General features: G+C 36.5%; 1 protein-coding gene across 1 annotated transcript in view; it reads left to right on the top strand.

Moving 5' to 3' along the window:
* The window catches only part of ttyh3a (tweety family member 3a), a 52,241-nt gene that overhangs the window by 17,867 nt on the left and 16,459 nt on the right, over nt 1-17,915 (top strand). The window contains exons 3-8 of the mRNA XM_026257726.1: nt 5,020-5,131; nt 5,291-5,511; nt 7,071-7,166; nt 10,210-10,282; nt 11,316-11,391; nt 16,287-16,342. Coding sequence (XP_026113511.1) covers nt 5,020-5,131; nt 5,291-5,511; nt 7,071-7,166; nt 10,210-10,282; nt 11,316-11,391; nt 16,287-16,342 — 634 coding nt within the window. The remainder of the gene's footprint in view (nt 1-5,019; nt 5,132-5,290; nt 5,512-7,070; nt 7,167-10,209; nt 10,283-11,315; nt 11,392-16,286; nt 16,343-17,915) is intronic.

Genomic DNA, 17,915 nt, shown 5'->3' with positions numbered 1-17,915 from the left:
ATCACACCTGCGAGGGACATGACTCAGGATTTCTCATAATGTGATATTAATATTCTCATAATGCATGCCTGCAGCCAGTAATGCTTTAGGCAGACTTTATCCTCACTTTCAATTGGTAGACTTTAAGTATAGGATGAAATGTTACTTTTTAAAGTGACCATTATTACAAATGATTGCGATGGTCATCTTGTTGTTCAGCTGATGAGGAGTTAATATGCATTTTTTCTTTTAAGTTTTGAATTTTTTAGAGATGGTGTTTTGATTTGCATGCTCACAGCATGATTGTGATTTAGCTGTTAGGTCGTTTGCATAGTAAAATATCTCAGAAGCTTCATTAAATTTATAATTTCTAAAGCCATACACATTCAGACAGATGCCTTTAGCCATTATGTTATGCTTCAGGCAATTTATTTTTGGTGTTTTCCACCACAGTGTTTGCTTTTTAAAGAAGACATGCCAACAACAAAATGGTTACAAATATTTTTTTTAAATGTTTCTCGACTCCGTTCCATTCCACTCATTTATAGATTGATAAACATCCTGTAATGTCTAAACATACTCTTAGAAATGGGTCTAATTTGCTTCAGGTGAACCTGAAACCTTCAGCCACCATCTAGTTGATTTTTAAATAATATTATAATACTATTACAAATATTATTACATATGTAGTTTTACACATCCCTAATAATTATGAACAGAGTCAGAGTTGCTACAGTAAGAGTAATCGTGGTCCTGAGTAATACAATAAGGACAAGTTGACGCATTATTGATCATTTAGCAGATTTGCCCATTGTTCAGCTTCTGTGTCCACTGAAAATAAAAAATATACCACTTAAAAGCGGCGAACATCAAACATTATCTTATTTCACATCAGCACGCCTTAACTGTAACTGCACCAAGCAGAATTCCACTGAAAGTTCTGCGTATTTCCACGTAATTCTTTTGTACGTCATTCGTACAAATCTCCTCACCCATCTCTTTTATTTGAGCTTATTTAAGCATATTATGAGCATATTTAAGTTTATTCTGCAAAACTCTGAAGATATTCTACCCCAATCAGCATGGGAAATGTGCAAAAGTGCAGATACTGCATGGACTTCTCATCACTTATGCATGAGGAGGAAACAAGCTCATGCCGTCCATACAGTGTGCAGTCTTCCTGTAGACTCTGTGGATCTAGACACTGTTTAGTAAGAAGCCCTTGTAATGTGTGCCATCTGAAGGTTATCTTATTCCACCAGATTTGGTATTAAATATGTCAGATAATTGTTTCTATTGAAATAGATATCTGGAGTTGTGCAGTTTTTGGTCTTTCTTGGAAGCAAATTGTATGGTGAAACTTCCTGAGAATTGCTTATGAAGGCACATATTTTGAGAGCTTAACAAGAAATCTCGGTGGACGCATTTGAAGGAACACATGAGTGATCAAATAGAAACCAGAGAGTACAAGAATGTTTTACAAAATGTGGTTGAGACATGCAATCCCCTGTCCTGAGTCAGTGATTCATGAGGTCACAGAGGAGTGATCGTAAACGGTAGAATTAGTCATGTTACTGTAGATTCCTTCACTGTCCAATCAGTCATGTAGGTTAACACCTACTCTAAGTGTTTCCGGTTTATTTTGAGTAACATTTAGCTTTCATGTTGTTATTTGCTCCTACATAGGAGTGTGTCTTTTATGTCTCTGTTGAGTTCTGTTGCACCACATTCATTATTTAGTCCAGATGAAATCCCTTCAAATACACACTGTTCAGTCAGAATTGGTGGCATGGAAGTCAAGACGCATGAATTTGCTCTGTTTTCAGTGATTAAAGTTTGATCCTCACCTCTGTCAGATAGTTTGATTGTAGTTGGTGTGAAACAGCCTGGAGGACTCGATCCAATGCACAAGCCACCTAAGTTTCACGCTTGGACTTCTGATGTCTGCAGCTTCAGGCATATTTTAGCCATAGCGCTGCATAACTAAATATTATGCAAATCCAGAGCAAGACTCTGAAACCTTTACAGCGTTTATGCTAATCAGCTCATGACTTGTCATTAAAGCCCCTTCAACGGCTCTGATAGCATCACAGCAGCCAGTGTGCAGTTCATTTAGGAATTGAGATGGGAATATATAAGCTTGTCCATCCAACATTTTTGTATACATATATTTTATACATAAAACTATAAGATAAATATAAGATTTCCATTTTTTCAGAGAGAGAGAGAGAGACTTGTCTTAGCTGTGAGACACTCCACTTAACCAAATCCCCACTGCTTGGCGATGCTGTGCTTTAGGGGGAAGGGCGCACCAGGATGGGCATTAGTAATGAGATTGCTCAGCGTGATCTGTCCAGTCAGAGGAGTGTTATTCTCTAAGGAGCATTTAACCCCATTCACATTGATCAACAATCACGGGTCATTACTTATTATATATTATACAACTCAAGCACTGGGATAGATGTTGATGAGTCATGTGGCTTATTTTTGTTATTTATTTGTTTGCAGTATGTCTGTATGGACCCATGAGAGCTGTGGCCCAGAATAGAGACTGTCTGACAGACTGAGTTTTCTTTAATACAGGACAGCAGTGATATGGGACCACCAAATGCCACAGCTGCGGGAACATTGATTGATCTGTCCTCGGGTCATATCTTGCCTTAGAGCCCACATTCACTTTCCCTTCTCTCTGCAGAACTAATATCTGGGATGTCTCTTATATGGTTTGATGTATTTGACTCTATAAACCTGCCCTTTTTTTCCTTTTTTTTTTTTTTTTTTAAGCTGACAGTTTTATAGCTGACAGCCTTATTTTGCCTACCCATTCCTTTTTTGATATGATTACAATGGTCATACCATAGTATTCTTAGAAGTAAGTCACATTAAGTAAAAATATTTAACAAAAGTGCTTTTTTTTTTAAAATCAACATACAGAATCTATTATTTGTTTGTTTTTAAAATTCTATTAAAAAAAGAAAATCTGAAAATCTGCCAGAACGCTACTTTGAACAAATAGTCCAGTAGCATTAATTAATTTCTTCCTGCTTGAAAAATACAGTATGAACCTCTGCTTCTAACAAACAGATAATTTCTTAGTGAAGTCATTGCATAGTTCTGGAGTAGTGCAAACACAAGTAGCATTATAATTAGTTTTAATACAAACAACATGAGAAATGTCCATCGTATCACTCTCAAAGCATTCATGTTGTGCTATGAGAGATTAGACTGTGTTTCTGTGTATTTAGTTAACTTTGCTCATGCAGATTATCCACCAGATTTACAGTGTAGCAGGAAGGCTGGGAACTCCACTGAGACCTTTCTAATGGGTCACATGACCGTGGCTTCGGGGGGACGGCGAGGTGACATCTGCTTCCAGATCTGCACATTCGTGCCGCAACACGCCCCGTCTGAACAGCACAGCGCATGGAGAATAACACCAACAACCACATCGGCTTAGCACAACTAACTGCATGTTTACAAAATATAGAGCTAGTTTGAGAGATTCTCACTCAAGCTATTTCCTGCGTAGTGCTTCAGCCACAATGGGTCCTTCACACTCAGACCTTATTGTGAAATCTTAATGCTTAGACTTTGGCCCATTTGCGAAGCAAATGATAATACTGGCAAACACACTGAATGTGTCTTAAATATACTCTGGCTGAGAGCTGTGGGGCTTGTCCTGTGGTGAATAGCTCTTTGTTTAGCCGCAGAACCCCTTTAAGTGGGGTGGCTGCTGATTGTAGCTGCCATTGAAGGCTTTACAATGGAGTTGGGTGACATACTTGAGCGAGAGAGGGTGGGGAATGGGAATGAGTGGGATTGAAAGCCCCGGCTGCAGTTTGTACTTTTCTGCCACCTGGTGGTGAGGCAACAAGTTTAAGTCGGATGTGTTGGTGGTCATATCTCTGGTGCAGGTGGTCTCTACATTGCGTTGAACGGCCTCAGTGGGTTTGTGGGCAGCCATTTATTTGTGACCTGATTCTCTGGTTGGTCAAAGCTGTTACCGCAATCGATTCGTTTTCATCCATCTTCTCCCAGCGCTGTTGTTGTACCCAACAGTTTGTGTCGATGTTGTGTTGAGTTTCACAGAGTGCTATCGATCATTTGACCACTAGTTCCTCTTGTGGTTCTCACATGTGCACAGACGCTTGGACCTAAATGGACTAAAAGCATTTTGTTAGTTGCAAATTGTACAAATATATAAAGTGAGTAGTCATTACGTTAACATTTAGGGATCTTATTGCATTCCTTTGGGGCAAAGGGCTATATGTTTTATTGCATTTATATGGCTTGAACCAGCATTCTTCTGGTTATGAGCCATATGTAATGCAATAATGTTCAGAATTAATTTCTCTCAGACAATACTAAACTCTTTCCTATTTACAACCCATCAAATGTCCATAGAAAGCTAAAGTTTTGAAAGTCTCTGTTTTTGAAAGGCTACATTTATTTGATCAAAAATACAGTAAAAATCTGTAATTTTGTGAAATACTATTACAACTTAACTTTTATGAGTTCATTAGTCAACTCCATTTTATAGTGACATGCGATCCTTCAGAAAATATCAGCATATTTTAATATGCTGATATGATGCTTAAGAAGCATTTTTATCAACATTAAAAGCAGGGTGCTTTTTTCCAGGATTCTTTTATTAATAGAAAGTTCAAAAGAACTGCATCTATTGTATAATTGTCAGTAATTTGATCAATTTTATGTTTCTTTACTGAGTAAAAGTTTTACAAAAAATATTTCAAACAAATCTTATCCAAAATAATTTTAACAGTTGTGCATATTGCACATAGTGTATTTATGACTATTACAAAAATAAACACAAGATTGTTTATTTTTAGGATTTTATTATAATTAGTTTCAAATCTTTACATGTACCCCTGAAACATTCCTGTTTAGAAATGACTGCTGTAAATCAGTGCCCTGAATGATCTGTGAGAATTCACTCTTATTAAATAAGTCATTCGTGTGTGTTCAGATGAGTTATGAAGACAGTAGAGTCTGAATGCCTCTCTCTTTGTCTCCTTGCAGCGCTGGCATTGCTGTTGGTTTCTACGGGAATGGTGAGACCTGTGATGGTGTGAATCGGTTTACCTACTCCCTCCGCCATGCTAATCGCACCGTGTCAGGAGTGGACAGACTGGTGAGGCACTGATGCACACTGGGTTATGTTCACTAAGTGCTCCTTCTCCCCAAAAACACACCAGAACTTGACAATCTCACAGACATACTCTGATGTTATACTGTATGATCTGTAACTCAAGAGAAAAACAACTTAAAAAGCAAATGTGTGTGTCTGTAGGTGTCAGAAAGTACATCAGCTCAGAGCCAGACTGTGGACGAGAACCTTCAGCTACTAAAGGACCAGTATGCAAAGCACACTGACTACCTGTCCATTGTACACAAACTCCAGGATCAGCGGAGGGAGCTGGTTCGTCAGATGACTGGCATTCCCTTTGGGAGCGATCTCAGCATCTCCCTGGAGGATCTGGCAACCCAGATTGAACTATATGACTGGTACAGGTATGAACTTTGATTATAAAACATTTGCAAAAAAATTACATGTTACCATTAAGTGACATCAGAGAGCTGTGAACATGTGAGAGTGTTATTAAAATATTAACTTAAAATATGAGGGTTGCTTCAGTGAGTAAACTTATTTGGTAAAGGAAATGTGGCAAAAAAAAAAGAAAGAATATTTTATACTGGTAACTGAAATTTTAATACTGTGACAACACAAACAAATTTCTGACAGACATTTAGAAATGTACTTCAGTTTGTTTGTAAGGGTTGTAAAACCTTTCTGACATCCAAAAAAAAACAAAGTCTCAGGCGAAAAAGAAACAGTGCTCAAAGGATTTCTCTGTATCGGATAAGTTGTGAACAGTGCTCTCTCAGAGAGAATAGAAATTAGTATTCTGTTCACTCACTGCCTCTTTCCACCTCTCGACAGCCATTTACATTTCTCTCTGAAAGTAATTGCTTTGGGGTCTGTTTGCTTGCCTTAAAAGCCAAATAAGTTAAATTTTAGACTTCCAAAACAGGATAAAGCCAGAAAACCAAATAATTTTGGCTTTGATTTAAAAATAAAATAAAATAAAAACTTTTCTGAAAATGTAAATGGATCACTGATGCTTACTGAAAACAAGGAAATAGTCAGCTATTAAATAACAATAAGAAACTAATTACAAGCAAAAGGACAAAAAAAAGCCTACAGTAGAACAGTTAGAAAATGCTACATTGCATAAAGTTAGCACATGTATTAAAAAAAACAAAATTTTCTTCACTAAATTAAATAATTTTTCTCCTTATTAAAGTTACAGAAGTGATTTAGTCGAAGTCAGAGTTTTTTCTGTTATTTTTGTTGTTTGACTAACATGAATGACAGAACACAGGAATATTAGACTGCTGTCACTTTAAGAGCTGACCAGATCCAACCTTACCTACCTGTTAGTGTTGTCACGGTACCAAAATTTCAGTATTCGGTACTGATACCAGTGAAAATCCCCGGTTCTCTGTACCAATTTCTGTACCAAACCAAAGTTAAATTTAGACTAAATTTACCAGTAAAAATTCATGGTTCTCTGTACCAAAACAAAACACAAAAACATGCTAGCTGAACAACACACCATTTTTATTAATAAAGTTAAACAATGCCATTCTTTATACTTGTTTAAAATTGTGTTTCAAGTTTTTCCACAAGTAATATATGAAAATAAATTACAAACCTAAAAAACTATATATATAAAAGTAAAAAAAAAGGTGGTCCTCGTTACCACCGGTACTTAAGAAAACTTGGTACCTTGACGTTTAAATTTTTTTTACAATATCATTTATTTATTTTTTTGATACCTTATGAATTATCAAATTTGTGCATCCTTGGTAAGTAAAATCCTTGTGCATCATTATTTAAATATACAAGAGACAACTGATCTGTGAAGCATTTTATACTATTTGTTAAAGAATTGTTAATGTTTCTTAATGTTTCCATTTTTGAGTTTGCTATACATTGTCATAGAGTGTTCATTATATTGACTGTGGGTTTTGCTGTGTTTGTAATGTTAATGTGGTGTTGTCTTTAGGTGGCTGGGCTACCTGGGTCTGCTGCTGTTTGATGTGCTCATTTGCTTGCTGGTGCTCTTCGGCCTTATCCGCAACTCCAAAGGAACTCTGATTGGGTAAGGCTCCACATATGGCTTTGTGTCTTTTGGGTCATGTGTGGTACACCGGGGAAAATAAAGCTTACGGTAACTAGCAAATGACCAGCAATATTTGATCCGCTCTTGCACTGACCCACAAAGGTCCTTCGTTGTCAGGGAGCCATCCACTCCATGAGGCTGTGATGAATGATTTCTGACTCTGTCAAAGCAGTTACACCAGATTGATTTATGAAGTGTTAGTTATACTCTTCTGTTATAAAATTATAAAGGCTCATTCTCTCTTATTCCCCCCTCAGCTCACCACAGTACCTGAACAACATAGCTCGAAAAACAGACACATTAGCACGGTTCCAAAACCGCTCTATATAGAAAGTAACTTCCTGCCACACTTCCTCATTTAAAGTGCTAAAAGACTCAACAATAAGAGTATACCAATGGGTTTACTTATGCACTCTTCTGTTCTCTTTTGTGGTGTGTTGACACTGAAAATTCCAAAAAGAAAAAATGCACATTATGCTGGATGACAAAAAATAACCTTAAAAAATCCCTACACGAGACAGTATAGGGCGAACTGGAAACTATTTAGTTTTGTGTGCAACTAGAGATGTCACAAAGCTAACAATGCAACCGTGTCCACCTATCTTTTCAGCAGCCTTGGTTCCAGTAGTATTTTTACTATTCATTTTCCCCCATAAGTATTTTTATAGAGTCTTTCTTAAAGCATTATAAACCATTAACCAAGCCAACCATCTAAGAGGTAAATCACAACATTACAAATTGTGCCTTTTTGTCTTCCCAACTCTGTATGTTTTCCGACACCTCCTTTCCATTAAACACATTTTATTAGAATTCCCAGGTCTTAGTAATTTTGCTGTACTACTATATTTTTATTTTATTTATGTGAACGTTTAATTTTTTTGTAACTCAGTTTTTGCAATTTTAGCTATTTAGCCTCAGATGCTGACATGGCCTTAAAATCCTGCCACTGCCACTGTCGTTTTATCTGATTTTCAAAAACTTTTCTGCTTCAAATCAAAGTACAAAACTGTGTACAGTATTCTGGTGCGATTTGCTTGTTAGTTCTCTGATTGGTGGAGATTCAGTGTTTCACCAGGAATTCCACTCTTGAATATGATTATTTTAAAAATATATTTATAAACTAAGTAAAATGATGCTGATGGCTTCAACAAAAGCATTTACCCCACTGATTAACAACTTCATAGCTCACAGTAGGTCTGTCTGTATAGGTGTTTAAGTTATTGTTAAAAAATCAATTCCCCTATGGAGACAATAAATAGATTTTTACTTCTGGAACCCCGCTGTTGCATTCTGTACTCCAAGAATAAAATGTTTAAAAAACACACAAAACATTGGGTAAAATGTTTTTGAGATATATACTGTATATAGGTTTTAAAATAAATATATGTATTTGTAGTGAGGTTCACTGGGCAGATGTCCAACAACTTCTTCCAAATTCGTTCTAGGTTGCATTCTCATTGAAGCATACATGCTGTGTTGCCTTAGCTGGCATGCCTATCCTTTGAAACAGCCTTTGTTTTGGAAGTGTATAGCTTAAAATGCTGTCTGGGTAGGTAGGAGGCATACTAGACTTTGGAACAGTGCTATTGTAAGTAAGCAAGCTATTCTCTGGAAGGTTTCTTCAGTTGTATGTTGGTTTCCTATTTGTGCTGGAGTACCTCAGGGACGTGGTGTGGGGCCAATCATGTTCAGTCATTTAGTAGATAGTTCACAACTCCTTCCATCAGACCTGCCAAAAACACAGTGTTATGGATAGAGCCATTGTGTTTCTAAGGCCGTTTTTAACCTGGTAGTTTAACCTGCTGTGTCTTATAGGAGGAAGCAGTGCATCGTTTCCCCCCAGGCTAGAGCTCACATTAAAGCCTGCCCTGTCTGTCCTGAAGCTGGCTTACTGATTTCCTGTAGCTTGTCTTATTCACTATACATTAAGACATTTAACATTTCACATTCACATTATACAGCGAAAAAGTTGGTTTGACTTAAGGCCATGTCAGAAGGTAAATGTCAGGATATTGATTTGCTTGCCCTGCAATAAAATTTGCTACTCGCCTAAAGCTTGAAATCTTTAGGTTACCATAGTTCAATCCCAACTCAAAGCATTTCATGATACTACTTGACTTGGCATTTATTTAAAGGAACAGATGGAGGCATACTTTTTATTAATGTACACATCACCCAAAAAAAAAAAATTCCCTTTAGTGTCTGACTGTTTTATCTGAAACATGTTGATTTTAGAGTTCTTATGCTGCTAACAGGTTTTTTTTGGGGGGGGAATTCAGATATATATATATATATAAGTAAAATAAAATGAGCATCCTTGAATAAATGTATATAAAGTATATAAATATAAAATAAATTACTAGTTTAAATTTAACATTAAAGATTAGCAGACAAAATTAAAATTATTTTTAATTTGTGTACTGTATATATGCTAATTAAAATAATAAATATTGAATTTGATTTTATATATTCACACATAGAAAGAGATAAATTATATTTAAAACAAAGAAAGAACTAATTTAATTAAATTTAACTGCAGATTAGCAAACTCTAAATAAATAAATGTATTTTTAATTACGCATATATGCTAAATAAAAATAAGTAATTATAAAAAGTATTTTTTCATATATACATATATGCTTAATTTCATATAAGTTTACAGTCTGCTAATCTGCAATATGTTAAATATGTTATGCTCAAACGTGGGCATCAGATGTTAAATGTGAAAGTGAGCAGATATTTTAATTCAAGTTTATTTTACACAGATGTGAGGCTCGAAATATAACCATGTGCTGTATGGATGATAGCAATCCATGCTTATTACTTAATGGTTTTGAATCCCACTGTTGCTTCTATACTTTTACCACCAGTACATTCATATTATAGCTGAAAGCTGTAGTGGGATCAAGGGTTTTTCTAAGCAGCAATGCCCATTGAGGGGATTTCAACCTTTTAGAAGAAGATTATTTGTGTAGACTGTATAAACTGATAGCAGAAACGCTGATTAACTGTGTTCTCTCAGGGTGTGTTTTCTGGGTGTGTTGGCGCTGGTGATCAGCTGGGGCACACTGGGTCTGGAACTGGCGGTCTCCTCGGTGAGTGTCTCCATGGCAACGCTTCTCCACACAGACACATGACAGTATTGTAGTGATGCTTCTTCGTCTTGAGATCTCACTGAATATGCCCAGATTATAACTGTGGAATTACATAAAGCAGCCAGTAATAGTTCATCTCTGTGATTAGCAGCCTCTTAGTCATAGTTATATTATACAACTGCTTTAAAGGGATGTCATGCTATGTTTTTGTTAACATACTCAAACACGCAGAATCAAAACACTAACAGCAATTAGTCAAACATAATAAAGGTCATTTTTATATAAGAAATGTACAAACCTACAGTTTAAAGTCAAAGCTAGTCAAAATAGATGAATCAGTGGGTTGCCAACTACTAGTTGGCAAATCAGTTGTATGAAAGTCCCTGTATGACTAGGTTACTTTCAGATTCACCAGGACTTGATTGCACGCATTCCTTTGGGGAAATTTAGATTAGATGTTTTCTTTCGATTGCAAAATGCAGTTAAACAGAATTGAGGGATTTCTAGGTGCATTTTTGTAAAGTTAAACTATTTTTAGCTTGACATGCCATCTTAAAAACACAACACTTGTCAACCAGTTAAAGCACAGCAAGCTTCCAGGATGCTAATTAAACACTGTTGCTAAAAAACACAGCTTAAAATATAAACACTATCCCTTATAAGTTGGTAAGATGTTTTTGATGTATTTAAAAATATAATTTATTCTGTGATGTTTAATTAGAATTTTTAGAATCATTAGGCCAATCTTCAGTTTCTCATGATCCTTCAGAAATCATTCTAAAGTGCAGATTTTTATATTATCCATGTTGAAAACTGTTTGGTTGCCTAATATTTTTGTGAAAGCACGAAATCTTCTGTTTTTTTTTTTTTTTTTCAGAATTCTTATAAAAAGTTTAATAGAAGGGAACAATGAAATAAATAGGAAGTTTATCATGCAGAACCATTATTTGAAATGGTATTTATTTATAAAGTTATATAAAGTTTAGAATATACCCCTTTTAATATTCATTGTTTGCTTTCTTTCTCGTTTTAGGGCTTCAGTGACTTCTGTGCAGCGCCTGACATGTACATGACAGAGGTGTCAGAGCAGTATATGCTTATGAAGAAAGGTTTGTTTCATTTCACTCCAATCCAGAGTTTTCTTTCAAATCTCACAGATATTACATATCTTTTTTTCTTTCTTTCTTTCTTCCACCTCCTTATGATTTGTAAGATGCTTAATCCAGCAGGTGTTATTTTGAATCTCGCACAAGTAGGGCTGCACGATTAATCAAAATTAAATTGGAAAGACTTTAAATCGCGATCGGGCAGAAGCTGTGATTTTCATGTGTATCTTTAACTGAAGCACGGTTCTGTGATCAGCAGTAAATCTCCGTCCAAACGCCACAGGGCACCCTCGCACTGAAAATCCAAATAGGTCTCGCAGAAGAAACCCAGGAAATGCCTAAAGTGGTTGCTGAATAAACAGAAAATTTGACTGCTTTCATTAATTCAATGTGACTAATAAATAGACGATTACGGCAATATATGGTTTATCCGAGTTCGTCTTATAATTTTTAGCATAATAAAGTATATAATAATGTAATGCTAATTGACATAGCCACATTGCTTAGAATACAATTAAATGTTGCGTGCCTTATTCTGTGTAAGAAGCCGCATCATCTCACAGAAGGATTTATTTCAAACACTCATCTGACAATATGAAGTGAGTTTGGAGTAAAAACATGTTATTAAATGTAGTATTTTCATGTGCTTTCAGATGGAGCAGCATTTACTACACAGAGCTATATTTCACTGAAAAGCTACACAAACAGCTTTCGTAATCACAGAACGATTTCTTTGATTTTATAAAAGCGCAATTAAAGCGTATTCGATTGAACACGATTTTGCAAAGCTTGTCAGTGAACTATGTCTTGTGTATTAAATGCTGCTCCATCTGAAAGCACATGATGGAGATTTACTACTAATCAAAGAACCAGCTTTACTGACAATTTTCTCATGACAATCGCATTCAGTTAATTGTGCAGCCCTTCTTGCAAGTCTGTCTGATTTTAGTCTGTCCTACCTCTCCTGACGGAGGAGCGTGTTCTCTGATTGATAAACAGGCACTCAGGCTTTAATTTCCTGTTGGATCAGAGAGGAAGCGTTACATCTGACTTTCTGTTCCTCACTTTATCAGCATTACACAACACAGCAGTTCCTCTTCAAAGTGACCTTATTATCCACAGGAGGCTGGATGCTCTCAGTAAATCAGGGAAGGAGACAACCGTGTGGGTGTTTTTTTCTCAGACTTTGTTTGTTTTGCGTGTCCGAGTGTTCCTTTTTGGGTGGCCAGGGCAAGATGTTGATGATGGAAAGTTATGCTCATGTGTTCTGGTTAAGCCTAATCTAGGTGGACTCTGGGGATACGGTCCATTGGAAATTGGTCTTCCTATGAGTTGATCCTTGGAAAGGAAGCATTTGCACTGGCCTGAACCTGTGTGTATCCTGTTAAATGCGTTTAAATAGTTTCATTATGTCGGACCTGAGGTTAGACACTGAGATGCAGTGGTTATATTGGTACTTAATGAATGTCGGCTAGAATTGGTGCTATGCAGGAAGCAGAAATGTGTTTGTATGCATCTGGATCTCTATATGCTGTCATGTAGGACAAGCAGGTTTTATATGTCAACTTTGACGTCTGTTCTGATTAATCACTTTGTTGGTCGGCCGAGAAGAGAAGAGCTACGGCAAGAACTTCTGGAGAACAGAGGAGAGAGATAAGAGGAAAGGAAGAGAAAACTGCTGAAGGATGGGGATGATAAACCATGTGACTATCAGCTTCACGCACCCATGTAATTGTGTCTTCTGGGCTCTATTCTTATCTTTGTTCTTTCTATCTGCAGCGTTCCTCTCATTTGCTCTAAATAAGTCCTTAAAGAGATAGTTCACCCAAAATGTGGAAAAGACAAGAAAAATGAATAGTTTGGATAAAATATTGAAGTATGATTGCTTCATAAGGAAAAAAATATTTTGCTACTGGGTTTTTTAGAATTGGTCTCACCATGATTCTAGAATAAAATTAGTCTTTGGAACATCATCAAAATATGCCCATCAGATTTTAGCATACACCTTTCCACTAATTACATCTCTTTAGTCCAGAATTATATTTGGTGCAGTAATTCAGTCGGAAGCATTAATGACTGAAGATAAAGAAAGCTCTGAGTGTGTTCCTTCTGGCTATCACTGTCCTAGACTGACTCATCCTACTGCGATTCCCTAAAATATAACTAAGACATTTGTGCGCTTCCAGACAGCACACATGCCTGTGCCATCCATCGTGTCTCTTCTGTGAGGAAAGCCTCAGTATGTATCCCAGCATATCTTCTGTGCCGGTTAATACTGAATCTGTTTGTTTAAAGAGACCATGTGGATCCATTATACAGGCTGTGATACAGTTCTGGAATTATTAAAATCATAAATCTAGGGAACTTTTTATTTCTTTCATTTAATTTCTAACAGTACACTTTTGTTTTATATTAGCCTGGCTTAAAAAAAAAGTGTATTTATTTATTTTACTCATTTTATACCAAAAAATCTGTTTTTAGGATTAGGCCGAATCCTATGAATACTTAAAGCTCTGTTATGGTGGACTAACCTACTAGTTTATGGTATTTTTTTTAATTCACATCACAAAGTTTCCATCCATATGAAGTCTACTTGATTTTGTTTTTTTGTTTTTATGTAAAGCACTTTGAATCACCATTGTGTATGAAATGTGCTATATAAATAAACTTGCCTTGCCTTGATGTTCACTCGATATTAATTTCAAACCCAGAAGATGACAATAGTCCAAACAAGTATCTAAATTAAATGCTTTCCTCTTAAAAAAAATTAACAACAATGCATGCTATAATTGTCCTCCATTATGAATGCAGTTTACTCATCTGATAACGTTGCAGAAGGATGTTAAGTTTTACAATCATCATTGAAGAAAATCTGTGAAACACTTCATAAATAAGATCTGTCAGTGCGCCGGCGTGTTCCCTGTCTCGTGTGAATCCAGATCTTTTACAGCCTGCAGTCATCGTGGCGTGAGTAGGATTTAAAGCTCTGCCTCCTCTCAGATCGTTTTTGGAAGCCACTCCATTGTCTTTGTTCGGTTTCATATGGGCATCACCAGTCACCCAATATTACATCCAATTACTGGAGGTCATTTACACATGACATATGAGCCTGTGGGGCTCTGGCCCTCTCACTGAATACTATTACAACCTATAAATCTGGCACTGAACTCCACTACTACGCTAGAAATGAACGCTGCTCAGTCTAGCCTTTTGTATAAAGCCATCCATGGATGTAATTGAGAGGCCAGTTTATTCCCCTCATCATTTGCTATAATTATGCCATTTATAGTGCAATCAAGGAGGCTGGTTGTAAGGGATGGGGGAATTGGCTTGTTTATAAGCAGGTTTTACTTTTCCCCCCTAATCGCTGCCGTGTGTGATGATAGTGATGAAAGAATCACACTCAACTCCTCCTCAACAAACCCACCGCTCTGACGCATGTGTCTGTTTTTGATACGCGTCCACGCAACCCGCTGCAAGCTGCGCATGAAGATGACCCAAGACTCCATCTGCGTTGGCGTGTGGAGGTTTGTGAGAGGACTGTGTGAATTAGTACCATTTCCTGTGCAGAAATAGAAAGTATTTTTAACACTGCAATCTAGATTTCAACTCATCTTTACATTCACAGATTTGATTTATTGCATGGTCATTTTACTTCACAGTGTTGGACCCCAAACTTTACTGTGTGTGGATTGTAGATTTTAAACTTGTTATTTAATGGGATTTAAACCCATGACCTTGGTGTTAATAACGTCAAGCTGCACTGTTTGAGATACTAACCTGCTATTTACGAAGTCTTCAGTTCTTGGCTTCAGTGACCTGACAGCACTCTTCAAATGTGCGATTGTGTTTTCCGTTCGCGTTTACTAAAAAATAGTAGAAATCGCAATGAAATTCAACTGAATATGCCACCTATTGCTGATGAGCATTTATTAATAAGCAACTGAAACTAACAACTTCCTGAACCAGGCAAGAGTTATTCCTGAACACCCCTATGACTTCCTAGAGTCTTATTCATTTATTAAATATTTTGGGTAATTTATGATGCACTCGTAATGTCGTTCCAAACCCATAAGATCTTCATTCATTTTCAGAGCACAAATGAAGATATTTTTGATGAAATCCAAGAGCTTTCTGACCCTCCACATACAACAATTTAACGGACACGTTTAAGTCCCAGAAAGTTAGTAAAGGCATTAAAATAAACTTTAAAATAGTCCATGTGTCATCAGTGGATGTGGCTACAAGAATAGTTTTGTGCACTAAGAAAAATAATGACTTTGTTCTACAATTTCTCGTCTTTTGTGTCAGTTTTCAATGCGAGTACCACAATGCATTTCTTTGTGCACAAAACGTATTCTCGTAGCTTCATAAAATGAAGGTCCCAAAGCCCTTGGATTTCATCGAAAATATCTTAATAATCCCTTTAAAATGGACACATTTTAGCATGTTTGAATTCATCCTACAGATTTTCCTTCAAAATCTGAAGATTTGTTCTGGGATTAGTTGACTCATGTGCAGTGACTGGGAAATTATTTTCTGCATGAGAGAAAGATGCTCTGCTTAGCTTGGGTGAGCGAGGCAACTGTGGATGGAATCTAGTGTTGCTGGTGGATGGAAATCTAGCTGTTCAGATACCTGACATGGCCGCTGTAGGTTCTCTGAGTTCAGTAAATGACAATGTGTCAGTGTGTGGGTTCATCTGCTTTGGGAAAAGAGAAACGATTTGTAGAATGTTGCAGGTTTATAATGACTTACATTGCCTAAATTGTATTATACGCTTATAGATGAACAGAAATGAAAAACTGTCATACCTGAGTGGGTTTTCGTCTAGATAATAAATGCTGATTTCTTTCATGTCATGGCTCTTGACCTACTGCCTCTCTTTCTCTTTACAGATATCCTGCAGTATTACCTCACATGTAACGTGGGTCATGTCAACCCCTTCCAACAGGTAATCATAGCGTCTACCTCTCTTGATAGCACTGATTCAGATTTTCTCTTTTAACTAAATCCCTCACTTTCAAATCTCTGAGAGACGTCCTCAGGAAAAAATGCATTGTCTCTGTTCCAAACAATAGTGAGCTTCCCAGCTGGAGAAGTCCGGCATCATAGAGACATTCCCAACAGAAAGGCTTTTGCAAATAGCAAATTTATGCACCATTATACATACCTAATTTTGCAAAAAAAAAATTAATACAGCATTACATGTGTGCATCATGGAAATGATAATCCCAGAATTCATTGCTATTAGGTCACTTAAAAAAAAAGTTAAACCTGTATTATATTGCATTGTTTACATTATTTTATAGTATTTATTATTTTGTTCTAGTTTAAATTCTAGTTTGAATTTTGGCATTCTTTTGACTTTTTTTTTTACATTTATTTATAGACTTTTTGAAATTTGTATAAATTGTATAAAATCTTTTATTTTAGCTTTCAGTCAACAAAAATATGCTTAGTAGTTTAAGTTACTGTTTCTAACATCAGACTCTGGGAGAGTTATTTTAGTCCTGTGCACTGTGAGGGACCATTAATGTCGTCCCTTCTGTAGATCGTTAATAGACAGCAAGGTATCTCGCTCGAGTTTGGAAAACAGCCAGTCTCCTTCCTCCTCACACTCCATTAGAGGGGAAGTGCCGCCCCCTGTTTAGTTTGCCACTGTACATTAGCAGTCTCATTGCGAGCTGCTCAGTGGAAATGTGTGTTCCTTTGGCTTCCTGCCTTTCTCCTTAGTTAATGGAGTCCGACTCAGCATCTTTATTTGAGTAATGTATGTGCATGATTCAGACAAATCACAGCTCTTAACTGATCATGATTGATGGGTTATGTCCATGACCGCTCCATTGTCTTGATGTCATTTCATTTAAATGAAGGGCAATGCCCATATGGAGATTGAATGCTCTACTTTGTCAGCTGATGTCTCTGAATGGAGTTCCTCCAGTTCTCATGCAGCATACTGATGAAGTGAGCCTGATCCACATCTGAGACAGCAATCTTTTGAAATGGATATTGATTTCAGATTTAAAATGTCACCAAGGAATATTTTAAGAACATTTAAAGAGAAATGTTGAAGTTTAATGCTTTAAAGCAGCTGTCTACAATGCACACAAGCAGTTAACTTCACAAGACATGTTCTTGCATTCAAAACAGCCAGAGGTATTTCATCTGTGAAGGATGCCAGAAGTTTGGGATTGGTTGGATTTTTTGTAATGTTTTTTAAAGAAGTCTCCAGTGCTCATCAAGGCTGGTTTTGCTGTGTTTTAGATTAAATAAAAATGGTAATTTTGTGAAATATTACATTTTAAAATAACTTTTCAGTTTGAATATATTGTAAAATGTAATGTATTCCTGTGATGCAAAACTGAATTTTCAGCATCATTACTCCAGTCTTCAGTGTCACGTGATCCGCCAGAAATCAATCTAATATGCCGATATGCAGAAATCAATCTAATTTGATGCTTAAGAAAAGTTTTTTCTATCAACACTGAAAAAGTGCAGTTTTTTTTGTGGAAGCCTGATACATT

This window comes from Carassius auratus, unplaced genomic scaffold, assembly GCF_003368295.1.
Source record: "Carassius auratus strain Wakin unplaced genomic scaffold, ASM336829v1 scaf_tig00214480, whole genome shotgun sequence".
Lineage (NCBI taxonomy): Eukaryota > Metazoa > Chordata > Actinopteri > Cypriniformes > Cyprinidae > Carassius > Carassius auratus.
Note: the sequence above shows the minus strand (reverse complement) of the source record. Positions and strands in the feature narration are given on the sequence as shown.